General features: G+C 47.9%; 1 protein-coding gene across 50 annotated transcripts in view; it reads right to left on the bottom strand.

The window, feature by feature from the left end:
- SORBS1 (sorbin and SH3 domain containing 1) overlaps positions 1-16005 on the bottom strand; it is a 240825-nt gene that overhangs the window by 19313 nt on the left and 205507 nt on the right. For 19 of the 50 annotated variants that reach the window (XM_005671334.4, XM_084994930.1, XM_084994920.1 and 16 more), the window contains 5 exons: positions 15333-15500; positions 12135-12181; positions 6635-6749; positions 6368-6493; positions 4288-4482 (listed from right to left, as the gene is read on the bottom strand). In XM_005671334.4, coding sequence (XP_005671391.3) covers positions 4288-4482; positions 6368-6493; positions 6635-6749; positions 12135-12181; positions 15333-15500 — 651 coding nt within the window. Of the gene's footprint in view, positions 1-1715; positions 2478-4287; positions 4483-6367; positions 6494-6634; positions 6750-12134; positions 12182-15332; positions 15501-16005 lie in introns of all 50 variants that reach the window. The other 31 variants (XM_005671335.4, XM_084994931.1, XM_084994936.1 and 28 more) reach the window with 3 other exon arrangements.

A 16005-nucleotide genomic window follows, 5' to 3' on the forward strand; every position in this document is an offset into this window, starting at 1 on the left:
AAAGGGGAAAACCAGAGAGGGGGGCTAAGCCTGACAGCGATCATTCTCCCTCACTGTCTTTCCCTGCAGCAAACCTGCAGCAAATGATGCCCCACCCCCAACCATCAGGCTGGGGCTGGCGGCCTGGCCCCACCCAGGCTTCTGGCCTCTGGGCTCCTGCATCCTCCAAGCATACCTCCACTGCTGTGTCCTCCAGTCTCACCAAACGTAAGGCTCCTCGAGGGCAGGAATGCAATGACCCCTGTACCCTGCCCAGAGGCTGCTATCTACAGCCCTTGTATAAATATATGATGAGTGCGTAAATGACACTTTTTTTTTTTTTTTTTTGTCTTTTTGTTGTTGTTGCTATTTCTTGGGCCGCACCCGCGGCATATGGAGGTTCCCAGGCTAGGGGTCGAATCGGAGCTGCAGCCACCGGCCTACGCCAGAGCCACAGCAACTCGGGATCCGAGCCGTGTCTGCAACCTACACCACAGCTCATGGCAACGCAGGATCATTAACCCACTGAGCAAGGGCAGGGACCGAACCCGCAATCTCATGGTTCCTAGTTGGATTCGTTAACCACTGCGCGAACGGGAACTCCCGTAAATGACACTTTTAAGGGGAAACTAGGATTGCAGCTCTGAGAATCAGGTACGGTCTACTGTGGGCATTGTGCACAATAAATAAATGGTTTAGTGCTGCTTCAAGAACAGCTGGTTCTTGAACTGATTCAAAGAACATTCTAGAATGTTCTCAGTTCCAGAAGCAGCTCTCGGTCCCTCGAAGCGGTTGGCGTCCATTTACAACATGATGATGTGTTCCGTTCCCAGCCCCAGTGCTTAGCACTTCACACGCATACTTTGGGGAATCCTCTCAAGTGGACCATTGGTGTTATCTCCATTGGCCAGATGAGGAAACTGAGGCTCAGAGACGGGAAGAGCCTCTAGACAGTAGAGGCGAGCAGGTATTTAAATCTGGCTGCTTTGGAGACACTGGCCAAAGTTTTTGACTTCTGGGGTATTAGACGGCATAGCCAAAATTACAGTTAGAACCATGATCTAATTGCCAAGTTCACCTCTCCTTGCTCCAACTTTTTCAGCCCTCAAAACACCCTAGGGCCCACCTCGGTCCAAATCCTGAAATCTTTGTAGCTGACCCAGAGAGCAAATCAGACAGTCGCTTAAAAACCTGGCCTGCCCATTCAGGAACCCCAGCACTGGGCCGCTCCCTGGCCAGAAGCAAAATGCACCTGCTCATCAGTGTACAAAGGCCCCCGCGCTCCCACACAGACACGAGACAGGACGAACACCTGACAGGCTGAGCGCTGGCAGGCAGAGCACCACGGGTTATGGACACAAAGCGCGTCGCACACGAAACCAAACCACACGGAGCCAAACCAAAGCCTGGTGTTCTCAGCTGGGTTAGAGCAAACCAGGGATTATCTCCCAGGCACAACTGCGCCGGGAGGAAGGCCTTCCTTCTTCGTGGGCTTTGGCACCAGGCCAGGAGGTGCCCAACCTGAGGGTCACTTCTGAATCACCTCCAGAGGCCAGAATACAGACTACCCTTTGCCTCCAACTGGCCCAGCCCTGACACCCTACTGGATGACCCCCTCCGTCCCCTCCTGGGTCATAATTCTATTCCCAAGGCAAGCAAACAGGTCTCCTGGGCGCCCACTTGGACGTGGGTGAGTCGTCCGGCCCAAGGCACACACGGTCATGCTGCAGGCCTACCTGGCTCGCACCCGTCCGAGCGGCCTTCCTCTTGGCCGGCTCGCCACCTCTATGAAGCTCTGGGTGCTCAGCCTCCCTTCCCGGGAGAGGGCCACCCAGCGGCCGGCGGGGCCAGCTCTCCTCCGGGGCGTGGAGCTCTGGGAATCTCTGTTCGCTGCTCAGGCACCTGACCACGTCTGAAGGTCTCAGGCAGCTCTTCTTAGAGATCGCGGGTCCACCCAGGCATCTCTCACCTGCCTCCCTGTCACGGGCTCCGCTTTCTTCTCGCCACGGCTGCCGCTTACCCTGGCTGCTAAAGGCGTCGCTAAGCTCCGAGATGACCTTGTCGGAGCGCCCAAGCTGCAGCTGGGAGAAGCTATCCTGGCGGAGCCCCGGAGGTGCCATGTGGGTACTGCTGTCTCCGTTGATGTGAAGAGAGGCCTGGGCACCGGGCACCAGGGAGCAGGCTTTGTGCGGGGGAGGCAGGGCCAGCGGGGAGCCTACTGCATGTGGGGTGGACCAGTCCGACCAGCTCGAAGTGGGGAGGCTGAGGGACAGGGAAGGGCTGGGCCTCGCCAACGAGGCCAGGGGGTCTGTGCTATAGACAGACGTCTCGGGCAGAGGCGGCAAGGGTGGGGTCAGGGCCAGAGAACGCCGGCTCGGGACCCCTACAGTCAGTGAGATCCACTCAGCAGTAACCGCGTGCATCTCAGGGGACAGGGCTCGGTGGGGGTGGGGCAGAGATGTGGGGGCTGGCACGAGGAGCTTGCTGTGACCAGGAAACTTACAAGGAAAAGAGAGAGGAAAACAAAAGAAAAGAAGCAAAAGGCACAAGTGTCAGCATTGAGAAGAAAGGAGGAAAATCATCACAAGGGTTCTACAGAGAAGGAGGAAATGCAAAGGACAAGCAGGACACTCTGGTGTCCAGAAAGGAAATCAGCTGGTTGGGAGAGAGACTGGGATGTGGGTGTGTGCACGTGGGTGCAAGGGGGGGGGGACGGGAGAGGCACGTGGCATGGAGATGGGAGAAAGGGTCCCATCGGGGCAGGCGCAGATGGTGCTGCAGAATCAGACTTTTAAGGGGACACACTGGACGCTCCCTGCCCCGTCCAACCCGACCACCCTTGCAAATGAAGCCCTGATCCAGAGCCAAGAGGAGGAGAAGGTGGCCCAGTGGAACCACTACGTTGTACACCTGAGACTCATATAATATTGTACATTAACCATCCCTCGATTTTAAAAGTTTAAAAAGCCCTGCCATAGCCCTGGACCTTCTTGGGCTTTTACTTTCCCTGGGGGCTCAGCAAAGAGCCTTCCAGAGAGGGGTGTGAGCAGTGCAGTCACCTTTTATTGTCATGCTTTGCTACAGTTAAGGGCAAAGTCTGGTTGAGTTTATCACCAAGAGGGATGCCCTGCGCCCGGCTCACACTGCCCCCACCCCCAACCACAAGATCACAGGATCTGGATCTCGCTGTGCAGGAAGCCCTGGGTCAGCCCATCTCCTGCTTTCTGCCAAGAACCACCTCCTGGGGTCAGCAGTGGCAGGTGGGAGAGAAGGAGATGACTAGAGGATGAGAGGAAAGAGGCATCCTCTGAGGGGCCTCCTGAGCCCATTCCCTCCCTGTAACTTACCATTTATAGTCAGTCTACGTCACAGGAAGTCACCCCACTGTACCTCTCCTGAACCCAAGGTCTCATTTTTTTTTTTTTTTTTTTTTTTTTTAAGGGCCGCACCTGCAGCATATGGAAATTCCCGGGCTAGGGATTGAATTGGAGCTACAGCTGCCAGCCTACACCACAGCCACAGCAACATGGGATCTGAGCTGGGTCTGTGACCTACGCCACAGCTCATAGCAATGCCGGATCCTTCACCCACTGAGCGAGGCCAGGGATTGAACCCGCATCCTCATGGATACTAGTTGGGTTCATAATCCACTGAGCCACAACAGAACTCCCCAAGGTCTCATATTTTTTCTTTTTTTTTCTTGTTTTGGAGAAAGTGGGGATGGGTTTGGAATAATTTTAAAAAGTTTGTTTAATGTTCAAGGACGCAAAGACCTTATGATGCCTATAAACCTACTTCCTTTCAGCCCAGTAATAGACAGAGATGCTCTAAGTTCCTTTACCAACCTGGTTCTTGCTTGCAAAGAATACTCTGAATCTGGTCTATGTCTGAGGATGCAGATGTGAAGTTCTCCCTTTCAATCTCTGTCTTCTGCAGGCCAGTCTTGACCAGTAAGATGACTAAGAGAATCATACTGGCTATAGTATGTATGTGGCAGGGGTGGTACCCAGAACACCAGCTTCACCCGAGATGGGATGCTCCCAGTATGGCATCTCCAGCCAACTGATAATGGCTCTTATTTCTCTTTTTCTAATTACCTCATCCCCAGAGCAATCACCTTGAGTGTATCTTTTCCCCTCCCAAGTTCTTGAAAAAAATGGCACTTGTACACAAACCCTGGTGTTACTCTGCACTACTGTGACGGTTCTTAATCGTGGTGTTGCAGAACTGCTGCAAAGGGGCTGTGTGCCTGCAGCACTGAGGTGTGTGGTCCTGAGGGTGAAAACCATTGACCAGAAGCATAGGTACCTGAGGGCTTGCAGTGGCACTTCGACTTGGGGAGGAGGAGAAAGGCAGATCGATGTAATCCACGGGGTTTTTCACCAGTGGCCGCTTGATCACATCCACATAGGTGATGGGGAAGATGCCTTGCCGGGACGTCCCTGGGATCCTCCCTTCATACCAGTTCTCGTCCACCTGTCGAAGCAGTGTGATCCTCTCGCCCTGCAAGACACAGCAAGACAAGGGTCCTTGTCCGACCTGATCTTGGCACATCGGAGGCCCCTGCTGGTACCCCCTGCTGTCCTGAATTGGTCATCATATTCTCTGTTCAGAAAAAACTTCCTTGGAGTTCCCATCATGGCACAGTGGTTAAGGAATCCGACTAGGAACCATGAGGTTGCAGGTTGGATCCCTGGTCTTGCTCAGTGAGTTAAGGATCCGGCGTTGCCGTGAGCTGTGGTGTAGGTCGCAGACGTGGCTCGGATCCTGCATTGCTGTGGCTCTGGCATAGGCCCGAGGCTACAGCTCCAATTTGACCCCTAGCCTGGGAACCTCCATATGCCGCGGGAGCGGCCCAAGAAATGGCAAAAAGACAAAAAAAAAAAAAAAAAAAGAAAAGAAAAGAAAAGAAAAAAAGAAAAAAAGACCTGGATGGAATGAATATCACTTGGATGGAGATGCTAACGGGAGTAGAGCCACCTGCATGCTGTTAAGCTTGGTCTTTAAACATTTTTGTCAAGAAGGTCAGATGTATTCCCCCAAGCTAACAGGCAAAGTTTTTGACTCATAGAATGCAAAAGAGACAGATAACCAATCTTCTCTAAGGTTATGGGAGGTTCTTTTTCTTTTTCTAAACTTTATTGTTCCTGTATCATTATAGAAAAATTAAAACATGAACATAAGGCAGAAAATAATCATTACCCATACTATCACTTAGGGGTTACCACTGTTCGTATTTTGGTATAGCTAATTCCACATGGATTAGATTTGCATATACTTTTCTCTTAGGAAAACTGTCTATGAACTGTATTTCTGCTTTCCAACTTGCTTTTTTTTCGGGGGGTGGGGAGGAGCCATGCCCACAGCATGCAGAAGTTCCGGTCAGGAATCAAACCTGAGTTCAGCAGTGACAACACCAGATCCTGAACCCACTAGGCAACCAGGGAATCTCCCAACTTGCTTTTTTATACTTAATGTACAGTAAACCTCCTTCTTTTTCCAAAAGTATAATTCTCCATTTTTACTGGTTTTGCACACAGCTTAATGGCCCACTCCAGGAAGTTCTATTGTATACACGTATAATGGTCTAATTCTTGGTCTCCTGATATAGGGCAATTAGGTTGCTTCTGGTGTTTGCGTTTCTCTTTTCCGTGTATGAAGTGGCTCATCTTTCTAAGGCATATGCTCAATTCCCTCAATCCTCCATAAAATTAGTAACTTTAATAACTTTAGCCAGCCAGCGAAGGCTGACATGATAAGAGAGAGCGTCTCGGCATAGCTTAACTCTTCAAAATAAGCATAAGCGCCTTAAAGGTAATGACAACACCAGCATCTCCTGTGCACTGAGCTCCAACTAGATGCCATGTGTCATGCTGGGAGCTACACCGAGGCTCTTTCATTTAATCCTCTCTCAGCAGCTCTGGGAGAGGGTCATTTATCCTCATCTCACATCTGCGGAAATCGTGGATCCAAAAAATTACTTAACTTCCCAAAGTCCGCATGCCCTTAACCTGAGACTCTTGGATTCAAAGTTTTTTAAACTTCCCCTGGTATCAAAGAACTTCCTTTTCTCCGCATTAACGCTGAACAACTTAGTTGTCAACACAGCACCAGGCTGGTGGCTCATTAAACGCTGAGAACAGTTTATAAAAGAGGTCTATGACTGCAGAAATCCTGCCTTTCATCAGTGAGTTCAACATAGGTTAAACCCTGACAAACGCAGAGTCTCTTTCTTAATACCTCACCTCAGAAAGCCTCCAGTTGCCCTGAATGAACCCTGGATCTGGCACAGCCCTGCCATGCTGGCTGCCACCGCAACACCACATCCCCAGGACAACAGCGCCACCCAGCGGGGGACCCCATGGCATGGGATGAAAGGGTGGCTTACCTTTCTGAAGGACATTTCCACTTGCGTATCACCATTGAAGTTAAACTTGGCGATGGCTTCGCCGTATTCCAGAACCTGCACTGGTGTCAGCTTTTTGGGCTGAGCCTTCTCAGCAGGGGGAAGAAGCTGAGAAAGGAGAAAAGAGGTGAAGAAGAACAGAAGAGAGAAGAAAGCAGGGAAAATGGGAGGAAAAGAGGAAACAAAACATGAGTTAGAGAAAGGAGGCTTTGGGCATGACCAGGCTTTTCCTTGGAAAGTCACACATACCTCGATGTAGGTGCGGGGGAAGATCCCCACCCGGCCATGGTGCTCTCCTTCGTACCAGTTCTGATCGATCTGCTTATAAATGTAAACAATATCTCCCTTCTGCAGCGGAAGCTCCCTGTGGACAGAGGGCGATGGCATTTTAGCAGATGTTCCAATATGTGTACGATTAAGATGCTCACTGTTTTAGCAAAGGGAGTCTTGGAGTGAGGTCAAAGGGGCTAAGTTACACAAGAGGGGGCTCCATAGTTGGAAGCGAAAACCCCACAATTGAGGAAATTACAACACAGTTGGCATTTTTCCAGCCTTTTGTGGGAGGAAGGTTCACTTTCAAACTGACTACCACTCAAAAGTGCTCTGATAGCTTGCTTGTTTGTTGCGGTTTCCTCAATGTATTTTTTGGTCAATGCCATCTCATGCTCAGAATATTTATGCAACCCACAGTGATGCACCCAGCAGTCTTGACTGCCGTTCATTAAATGATGAAAAATGTTTCCTTCTAAATACTTTCACTATTCTCTTTTAGGCCCTAGCAAGGCTTCATTACCCATTATATTTAAATTACCCTCAAATTATTTGTGATGTACTGATATCCTTTTATCATTTTATCTATTTAGCCATCCATCCACCCATCTATCATCATGCAGTAGAAAGGCTCTGAAATTAGGTACATCTGGGTTCAAAGCCCAATTAGACCATTTACCAGCTCAGGGGCCTTGGGCAAGATACTTAATCTCTCTGAGATACTTTCTCCTTCTTTTTTTTTTCTTTTTTGTGCCCTGTAGCACATGGAGTTCCCAAATCAGGGATCATATCTGAGCCACAGTTGTGACCTACACCACAGCCATGACAACACCGTATCCTTTAACCCATTGTGCCAGGCCTGGGAATCAAACCAGTGTCCCAGCACTCCAGAGACGCTGCCCATTGTATCACAACGGGAATTCCAGGGATACTTTATTTACTGAATATAGAAGCTAACTCAGAGTTTTTGGAGAATTTAGCAACAAACTACAAATTAAAGACAGAGTATGGTGCCTATTATATAGTTAACAGTCAGGAAATGTTAATTTGCATCCTTTTCAACATGCAAAAGGGATCTTAGAAAAAGTGGATTTTCCTTCAGTGTTCTTCAGGCCCTTTTTCCACTTTTCCACACACATCCGTTATATGCTTCAATAATGATGTGTTAACCTCTTATCAGGACTCTGTTTTTAAAAATGAGACAGAAAGATAAATTATAAACAAAAACTGTAACTTGAAATTTTCTCAAACTAAAAAAAATGAACTAGATCTTTTCTATTTGCATCAAACCAACAACATGGAAAGAAAGGTCTCTGACTGCAGTTTGGAGGGGGTGTGGCTGCTTTGCAGTGTGCCAGGAAGTCCCATGGTATGAGAGGGATGCTGGCTAAACAACTGGAGCACATCTGGAAAACCACACAAAGTCAGCGCTGTGCCCAGTGAAAGAACAAGGCAGCCTGTGTGGGTCTCACATCAGTAGGCAGGGTTCTAACCCCAAAGAAGTCTGTGAAGGGGATCTGTGGCACGTGTCTCCATAAAAAAGAAATGTATTCGGCCAAATTTTTGCCATGGCCCCCCTTGGGGTGGGGGGGAAGAGGAGAGTTCTGAATCTGTCCCCCCCTCCCGCCCCCGTTTATCCCAAACTTTGGACACATGAATGTGCAGGACTCCCAGCATACCCAGGCCTGCTGGAGAGCTGCAGACTCCAAACTCTGCCACCCTAAGTGACTCGCAGCTGTGGAGGTGGGTGGGAGCTGTAATGGCCCCAGATAAGCAGGGAGGGGGACAGCTCATGTGACACTGAGAGGTCCTGGGCAAAGGGGATGGATCGGGCCAAAGTGGGTGGGTCACAGGGTCCTGGAGCTGTCCCCTTCCTGCACTGTGGACCACACCCCTGTCTCCCAAAGAACCAAGTGGCAAGGTCTGGCGGAAACAAGGTTTGAGAAAGCCTAACACACGAAATAATGGTTACATTGAGAAGTAATGTTTGAGAAATGGTAACATGATATACTTTGGATCTTTTCTGGAGTGTGTCACCATGGCCCTTAGCACAGTGGAAGCTTGGAGAAAGTTCTGTGGCACAGAAACCTGCCAGACTTGGTAACACCGAGTGCTCCCACAGAACAGTTTGTTGAATAACATACTATAGGGGGAGAAATACAACCTAGTGACTGAAGATGTTTAAAATATGTTTAAAATATTCAAATCTATGGATCTCTCATTTTCTCTTTAAAAAGTTTTCTTAACTTTTTTTTGAGGCAATGTGGTACAGTGACAGCACTGGGACATTGCACGAGGAATGTACTGACAGCAGTGGGACACTGCATGAGCAATGTTGATAAATAGTGGTGGATTCTGTCTATCTCAGCCTTCTCACCTGTTCTATTTGACAGGATTGGTCTAAAGAAAACACTGTTACAAGATTTTTTAAGGAAATCTTGGTAAATATAATATCACAATGCCATTCAATGAGTGCATGGAACTTCCTCAATTCAGAGAAAAGCAGAAAAGGTACTTTGTTATTGTTGTTGCAGTTTTGGCCATGTCTATGGCATATGTAAATTCCCAGGCCAGGGATCACACCTGTACCACAATAGTGACCTGAGCCACTGCAGCGACAACACCAGATCCTTAACCCACTGTGCTGCAAGGGAACTCTGGTACATCTTGATTAAACTAAACAATTAATTTATATAACTTTTTTTTTTTTTTTTAATAACCAGGGGTCTCTGGTTTAAAAGAAAGGTGGGGGGGATACTTTTTTACAAATTTTTTTTTAAATGGAAGATTTTATTTGAACCAAATTAAGATTTATAACCCAAGACCAGCCTCTCAGAAAGATCTGAGAACTGCTCTATCCATTAAAGGTAAAAGCAAAGTTATTTAAGAATTTGAGACAGAAGCTTACACATTAAAGGATGGATTATTGATAGTTTATACAATTCTCTTGTATGAATACAAAGCAAGCAGTGAGTCATGGGTCACCGTGGCCTTGTACAAAATTAAGAAGGAAGGTTATCTCCTATAGAATTATCTTTTTTTTTTTTTAATTCACCCCCCCCCCCCCCCGCGCCGCTGTACAGCATGGGGATCAAGTTACTCTCACATGTATACATTTTTTTCCCCACCATTTGTTCTGTTGCAATATGAGTATCTAGACATAGCTCTCAATGCTACTCAGCAGGCTCTCCTTGTAAATCTATTCTAAATTGTAACTGATAACCCCAAGCTCCCAATGCCTCCCACTCCCTTTACAAAAAATTTTAATTGGAGTATGGTTGACTTATAACATTGTGTTAGTTCATGGGGAGGGGGTACTTTTGCTACGCCATGCAAAATATTTTACAAGGATTATCTCAGCTGCCCTGCAGGAGAGGCATTTTTATGCCCATTTTACAAATGAGAAAATTCGAGGTGGGGCGGTTGGTGACTTGCTCACAAAGACAGTGAGCAGCATCATCAGGATGCAAACCCAGGACTTCCTGATTCTAGAGCCCACGATCTGCCCATTAGGCCACCACTTCCCGTGAGCTGTTAAGCTACAGGAATGGAGTTATGACAAACAAAGCCAGACTGCACCAGCTTTGTGCCTGGTTTCTGGAAACTGACCTAGTCTCCCATTTTGTGTTGGAGGAGATCAGAACTACAGCTGAGCAGGCCCCACAGGGCATTTCCTGGCCTCTAAGGATGGAGGGCTTTCCCTCTCAGCAGCAGACGTGGGGCCTCCCATCGGCAGGACAACAGGATGGCTGCTGCTCTGTGCTGCCCAAGAAAGCTCACCGCCCACTTGAATCCATGATTAGATACGAAGTAAGCAGGTTCCTCTTAGAACCCAGTCACAGGTAGCATTTCCCAAGTTTCGTTCTACATAAAATAAAAGGTTTAGGAGTTCACTTGTGGCACAGTAGATTAAGGATCTGGTGGTGTCACTGCAGTGGCTTGGGTTACTGCTGTGGTGTGGATTCAGACCCTGGCCTGGGAACTTCCACATGCCTCAGGCATGGCCAAAAAAACCCAAACCAACCAACTGACCAACCCAAAACCCAACAATGACAAAAAAAAAAACCCAAACAGAAAGGTTTTCTGGTCATCTAAACTCAAGTAACCCTGACGAAATCAGCTCATCAGTTTCTGCATGGAAAGCATTCTAGAGAGCCACTGATATGCCAATAGCAAAGTCTGAGGGGTGGGAGGTGGAGAGACATAGGATGCAGTGGTTCCCAGGCTCATTTCTATGATGGAACACTATCTGAGAAATATTTTACAGAGATACTTAGAGAAATGCTGGTCTCCTGCGGGTTCCCATAAGCCTTTACTCTCTCGGGAAGTAGTAGCAAAACGATTGCTTCTGGTTCCTCCCACAGAGAAGGTCAGCTCAAGCCACCACTTAATCAAGCAATCTGAATCCTTACATAAGACGTGGCAGAGCAGCACAGCAGTGAGAGCCCAGGCTCTGGCACCAGGCTGCCTGGATGTGGATCCCGACTCCATCTCTGCCAGCTTGGGCAGGCTCCTTAACCTTGCGGCCCTTGGTTTCCCCATGAGTACAAAGTAAATAATAACAGCACCAACCCCAGAGCGTTACAGTGAGAGCTGAATGAGTTAAATAGGTATTTCAATGGTGCTTGGCGCATGGTTAACTCTTAAAAACTACTGCTTTTCTTTCTTTTTTTTGGCCACACCCATGGTATATGGAAGTTCCCAGGCCAGCTTAGCCCCACACTGGATCCTTAAGCCCCTTAACCCATTGCATCACAGCAGGAACTCCTAAACACTACTGCTATCTATTTATTTATTTATTTATTTTGTCTTTTTTTGTCTCTTTAGGGCTGCACTCACGGCATATGGAGGTTCCCAGGCTAGGGGTCGAATCGGAGCTGTAGCTGCTGGCCTAAGCCACAGCCACATCAACACCAGATCCGAGCCATGTCTGCAACCTATACCACAGCCCACAGCAACGCCAGATCCTTAACCCACTGAGCAAGGCCAAGGATTGAACCCAAAACCTCATGGTTCCTAGTCGATTTGTTTCCGCTGTGCCACGACGGGAAATCCTACTGCTATCTATCTATCTATCTATCTATCTATCTATCTATCTATCTATCTATCTATCTATCTATTGTCTTTTTGCCATTTCCTGGGCCGCTCCCACACATATGGAGGTTCCCAGGCTAGGGGATGAATTGGAGCTGTAGCTGCCAGCCTACGCCACAGCCACAGCCACAGCCATGTGGGATCCGAGCTGCGTCTGCAACCTACACCACAGCTCACAGCAAAGCTGGATCCTTAACCCACTGAGCAAGGCCAGGGATCGAACCCGCAACCTCATGGTTCCTAGTTGGATTCGTTAACCACTGCAACACGATGGGAACTCCGCCCTACTGCTTTTTAAATCGCTGTTATTTCTCCACCTCTTCTCTATGAGTGAACTTCCGCATTTCAAAGAGGCAGTTGAGTGAATATGACGGGTGGCACTTACTTTAGCGTCTGAGCTTTAAAGTCAAATTTTGCTCTGGCAGGTCTCATCTAAACACAAGAAACAATGACAAGTTAGACTCACAATTCATGTACAATGAAAAGGACCCATTTTCACAGGTTCCCAGAGAGCAGAGCAGAAAAATCCGCCCTAACCAGTTTACGCTGCTGTTGCAATATGGGCAAAATTCCACTTTGTCTGACCTTAGCAGAGTACTAGATGGAGGTCTGGTCAGCTCTGCCACACATCGGGTGACGATCTGCCTCAGGAGGGCCAGATTTAGGGAAGAGATGGGTCAGAAAAACCCTAAAGCTGAAACGCTGGTTCCCAAAGCTGACTGCTGCTATTAAAAAAACAGCCAGAAGTCCTAAGTCATTCCTTCTCTCCTGTCTTACTCTTTGGGGAACGTGTTCTATTTGCCTGACTTCAATTACGACCTGCAAGTAGATGAACCCCTGACCGACCTCTCACGTCACCTCCAGCTCCACATACTTCCCACGGTCTGTGAAATCACCCAAGAAGCCCGATAAAGCGAGCCCTGAGCTCATTCTCTTCCTCCAGGGCTTCCGTTCTTGTGGGGTTGCCCTCGCCTCCAGGACCCCCGGGCCTGAAAGTCATCTGCGGCCCCCGGCTCCACTCTCTCATCAAGTCTGTCATGAAGTCACGGCAAGCCTCCCCGCCCCCAGGACCCGACTCGGGTCCGACCTCTAGTCTCTCCAGGCACAAAGCGTCCTTTGATTTTTCCTTCTCTTCACTCTAATCTACTGTCACTCAGGAGCACAAATAACATTCCTCAAATACGTCCATCACATCACTTCCTCGCTTTGAAGTTGGCTGAGTCTTTCAACTGCCCTCAGATCAACTCGAGGTGGGTAAATGAGGCCGTTGGGTAATTTCTCCCCACTCCTACCTAACTGCCTTTATCTCCTACGACACTCTTCCTGTTCCAGTTAGGCAAACCGATGTGCTACACCTTGTCTAGACACCCCTTCTTTGTCTGGAATGTCTTTTTTTCCTTTTTTTGTCATTTAGGGCCACATCCGCAGCATATGGAGGTTCCCAGGCTAGGGGTCGAATCAGAGCTGGAGCAGCTGGCCACACCACAGCCACAGCAAGGTGCCTGGAATTTCTTCATCTCCAATTCCAGCAAAAAGAGTAAAAGAGTCCCCTTGACATATTGTAGTTATTTGCACATGTTTCTTCCCCACCATTAAAAGCAGTTATTTGAACAAATTTTTTTAAAAAAAGAAAAACAGAGGGGAGAAATTATGTGAGTACACCACCCATGGCTGCCAACAGAATTCTGCCCCAGCCATGAGCAGCTCCAACTGCTGTGATTTTTTTGGTCTGAGCAAACAATGGGATAAAAATTAAATCACATACTTCAATATGAGAAGGCACAAACAAAGCAGAGGGGAAAAAGAGTCTGGGTGAGGGGGGATAAAGTGTTTTTTAGAAGCTTCACCAAGCTTAGTTTTAGATTTGATCCCTTAGTGAAATGCCCATGTTTCCAGGCTCCTCCACTTGGGGTCTTTTTTGTAGGGACCTTCTTTAAGGCCATGACTTCTCTGCAGGAATTTTTTATTTTCACATTTTCATGCGATGGTTCCATCTATCTACCTACAAATGTACATATTAGAAATCGATTGAATATATCTTATAATTAATATATCATAATCAATGTCAAAGAATTTCAATGCCTGCATCTGTGTCTGTGATCAAAGAAGATAAACTGACAGTTGTAAGCAAATTAAAAAAAAAGAACAAATATGATGTTAATAATAAATGACAAGTTCAGAAGAGAAGGCCAAATGACCAACACTGTAAGGACAAAAGTTTCACAGTGATTCCAATTTAAAAAAAAAAAAAAAAAAAAAGGTGGTTACCCCATGACAGTCAGCTGTAGAGCTGAGTGAACTTTAAAAAATTTACACCAATGAGAGTTCCCGTTGTGGCTCAGCAGTAACGAGCCTGACTAGTATCCATGAAGATGCAGGCTCTATCCCCGGCCTTGCTCAGTGGGTTAAAAGATCTGGTGTTGCTGTGAGCTGTGGTCTAGGTCGCAGACATGGCTCAGATCTGACATTGTTGTGGCTGTGGTACAGGCTGGCAGCTGCAGCTCCAACTCAACCCCTAGCCCAAGAATTTCCATATTCCACTGGTGTGGCCATAAAAAAAAAAAAAAAAATTACCGAAGTAGCACCATGTTCACACTCTGCGTGGCAACTGAGTTCAGGCAAAATGATATCATCTATCAATTAAATTAAAAACCCAAACTATATGATGAATAGCTAGTGGGGCCTCTGTCACTCAAATGATAGCGACATGAGTATTAATCAGCTATTACACTGAATGTATACACTTTGGCCTTACTCCCCCATCTCTCCACCTTCTCAAGCCCCAGACACACACGTGCTTCCCCAAAGAAGCTAATCCTCAGCAGGGCCACTTAAGGGTCACATGGCAAAACAAACATCAACGTTAAGATGCAGCATTTGGCCAGCACAGGAATTTCAACATGTTGACCTTCCTGCAGGAGGCCAAAGCCTGGATGAAATCACTTCAAGATTTGTGCTGCTTTGTTCCTTCTATAATATTAGGTTTTGTAATCTCAGCTGAGAAAGCTCAAAATTAAGGGAACAAAGGAAATCTCTCTCAGAGAGCTCTTACCCCAACTGCAAAACTCTCTGTTTCAAAATTCCTCGGTGAGGCTTAAGCTCCACTGAACACTTTTGTCAGTGAATTCACTGTAGGACACTGAGAGGCAGTACTGTATGTCCTAGGAGTTACACTAAACCATCTCTTCAAAGAAGAATCTTATCATTGTCCACCCCATAGCTACTAATGCATAGGGACTAAGGTATAGCTTTCTAAGCAGAATGCACAGGCAACATGGTACCATGATAAAATGCAGATGGAGAGGACCGGACCGATGAAAGCAGCTGATGCTCTAAGGCATGCATTTGGGGGTGTGCGCCTAGCAGACCCCGGTCCCACAGCCAGGCATGCTTGGACATACAGAGCACAGGACACAATGGGAGTCATGTCCACCGATCAGCCAGAGAAGAGCCAAAGCAAGCCTAAGGGAAGCCAGGATGACAGATGCTGTTTGGAGAACTAATTTGGCCTACGGAGGGCAATGCCGAGGGGAGGCAAATATTGCTTTGGGTCAAGCAGCAGATCGAGGCGACCAAAACAGACCTCTGACCCAGATTTCCTTTTTGCCGTATCGTCTATATTGAGGAGGTCCCCAAAGCGCTCATTAGTGATAAACTGATGGTGCGTCGGGATGACGCCCGTGTGGCGTCGAGCTGCAATATCGGCCTCTTCTTGCTCTCGCTTAAGTCGTCTCTGGTCCGCTAAAAGTTTCTGCCATGAAATTGCATAAAATGGGCTGTGAATCATCTGGTCCAGGGTACTGGAAAACTCCCAACCAAAACAATTGAGGAAAAAGGTGCTGGGTCAATAGGGAGGAAACAGATGTTGGAGGGGCTCTATGGCCACAACTGTGACACTCCCGCTGTAACCACCCACTGTGCACTCCCAGCACTGTGGGGAGAAACCTGGGGACCGCTGGGATGTGGGGAGGGCTAAGCCCTGCACAGTTACACTGTCCCCAGACTCTCTCCCCGCTCAGCCCAAAGCCTCCTGCCTCCTGATACCAGGTGGCCAGGGCCAGGTCACCCAGGGGGACACCAGGAGCCACTCACGAGCATGGCAGGGGGCCAGAAGTGCTGTCCTTACCTCGCTTAAGCAGTGACAAGTTCCCACAGTGTATTCCCATGGTGGGACCAGGGCTGGCTAATCCCTCCTGCCCAAATCAGGCCTGTTAAACCTGCTGTGGGCTTTTACTGTGTGGTTCTATGGCAAGCAA

This window comes from Sus scrofa, chromosome 14, assembly GCF_054392235.1.
Source record: "Sus scrofa isolate SSC_HxYL_T2T_F1_AM1 chromosome 14, Sscrofa_HxYL_maternal_Yorkshire_Landrace_v2.0, whole genome shotgun sequence".
In the NCBI taxonomy this organism is placed as follows: Eukaryota; Metazoa; Chordata; class Mammalia; order Artiodactyla; family Suidae; genus Sus; species Sus scrofa.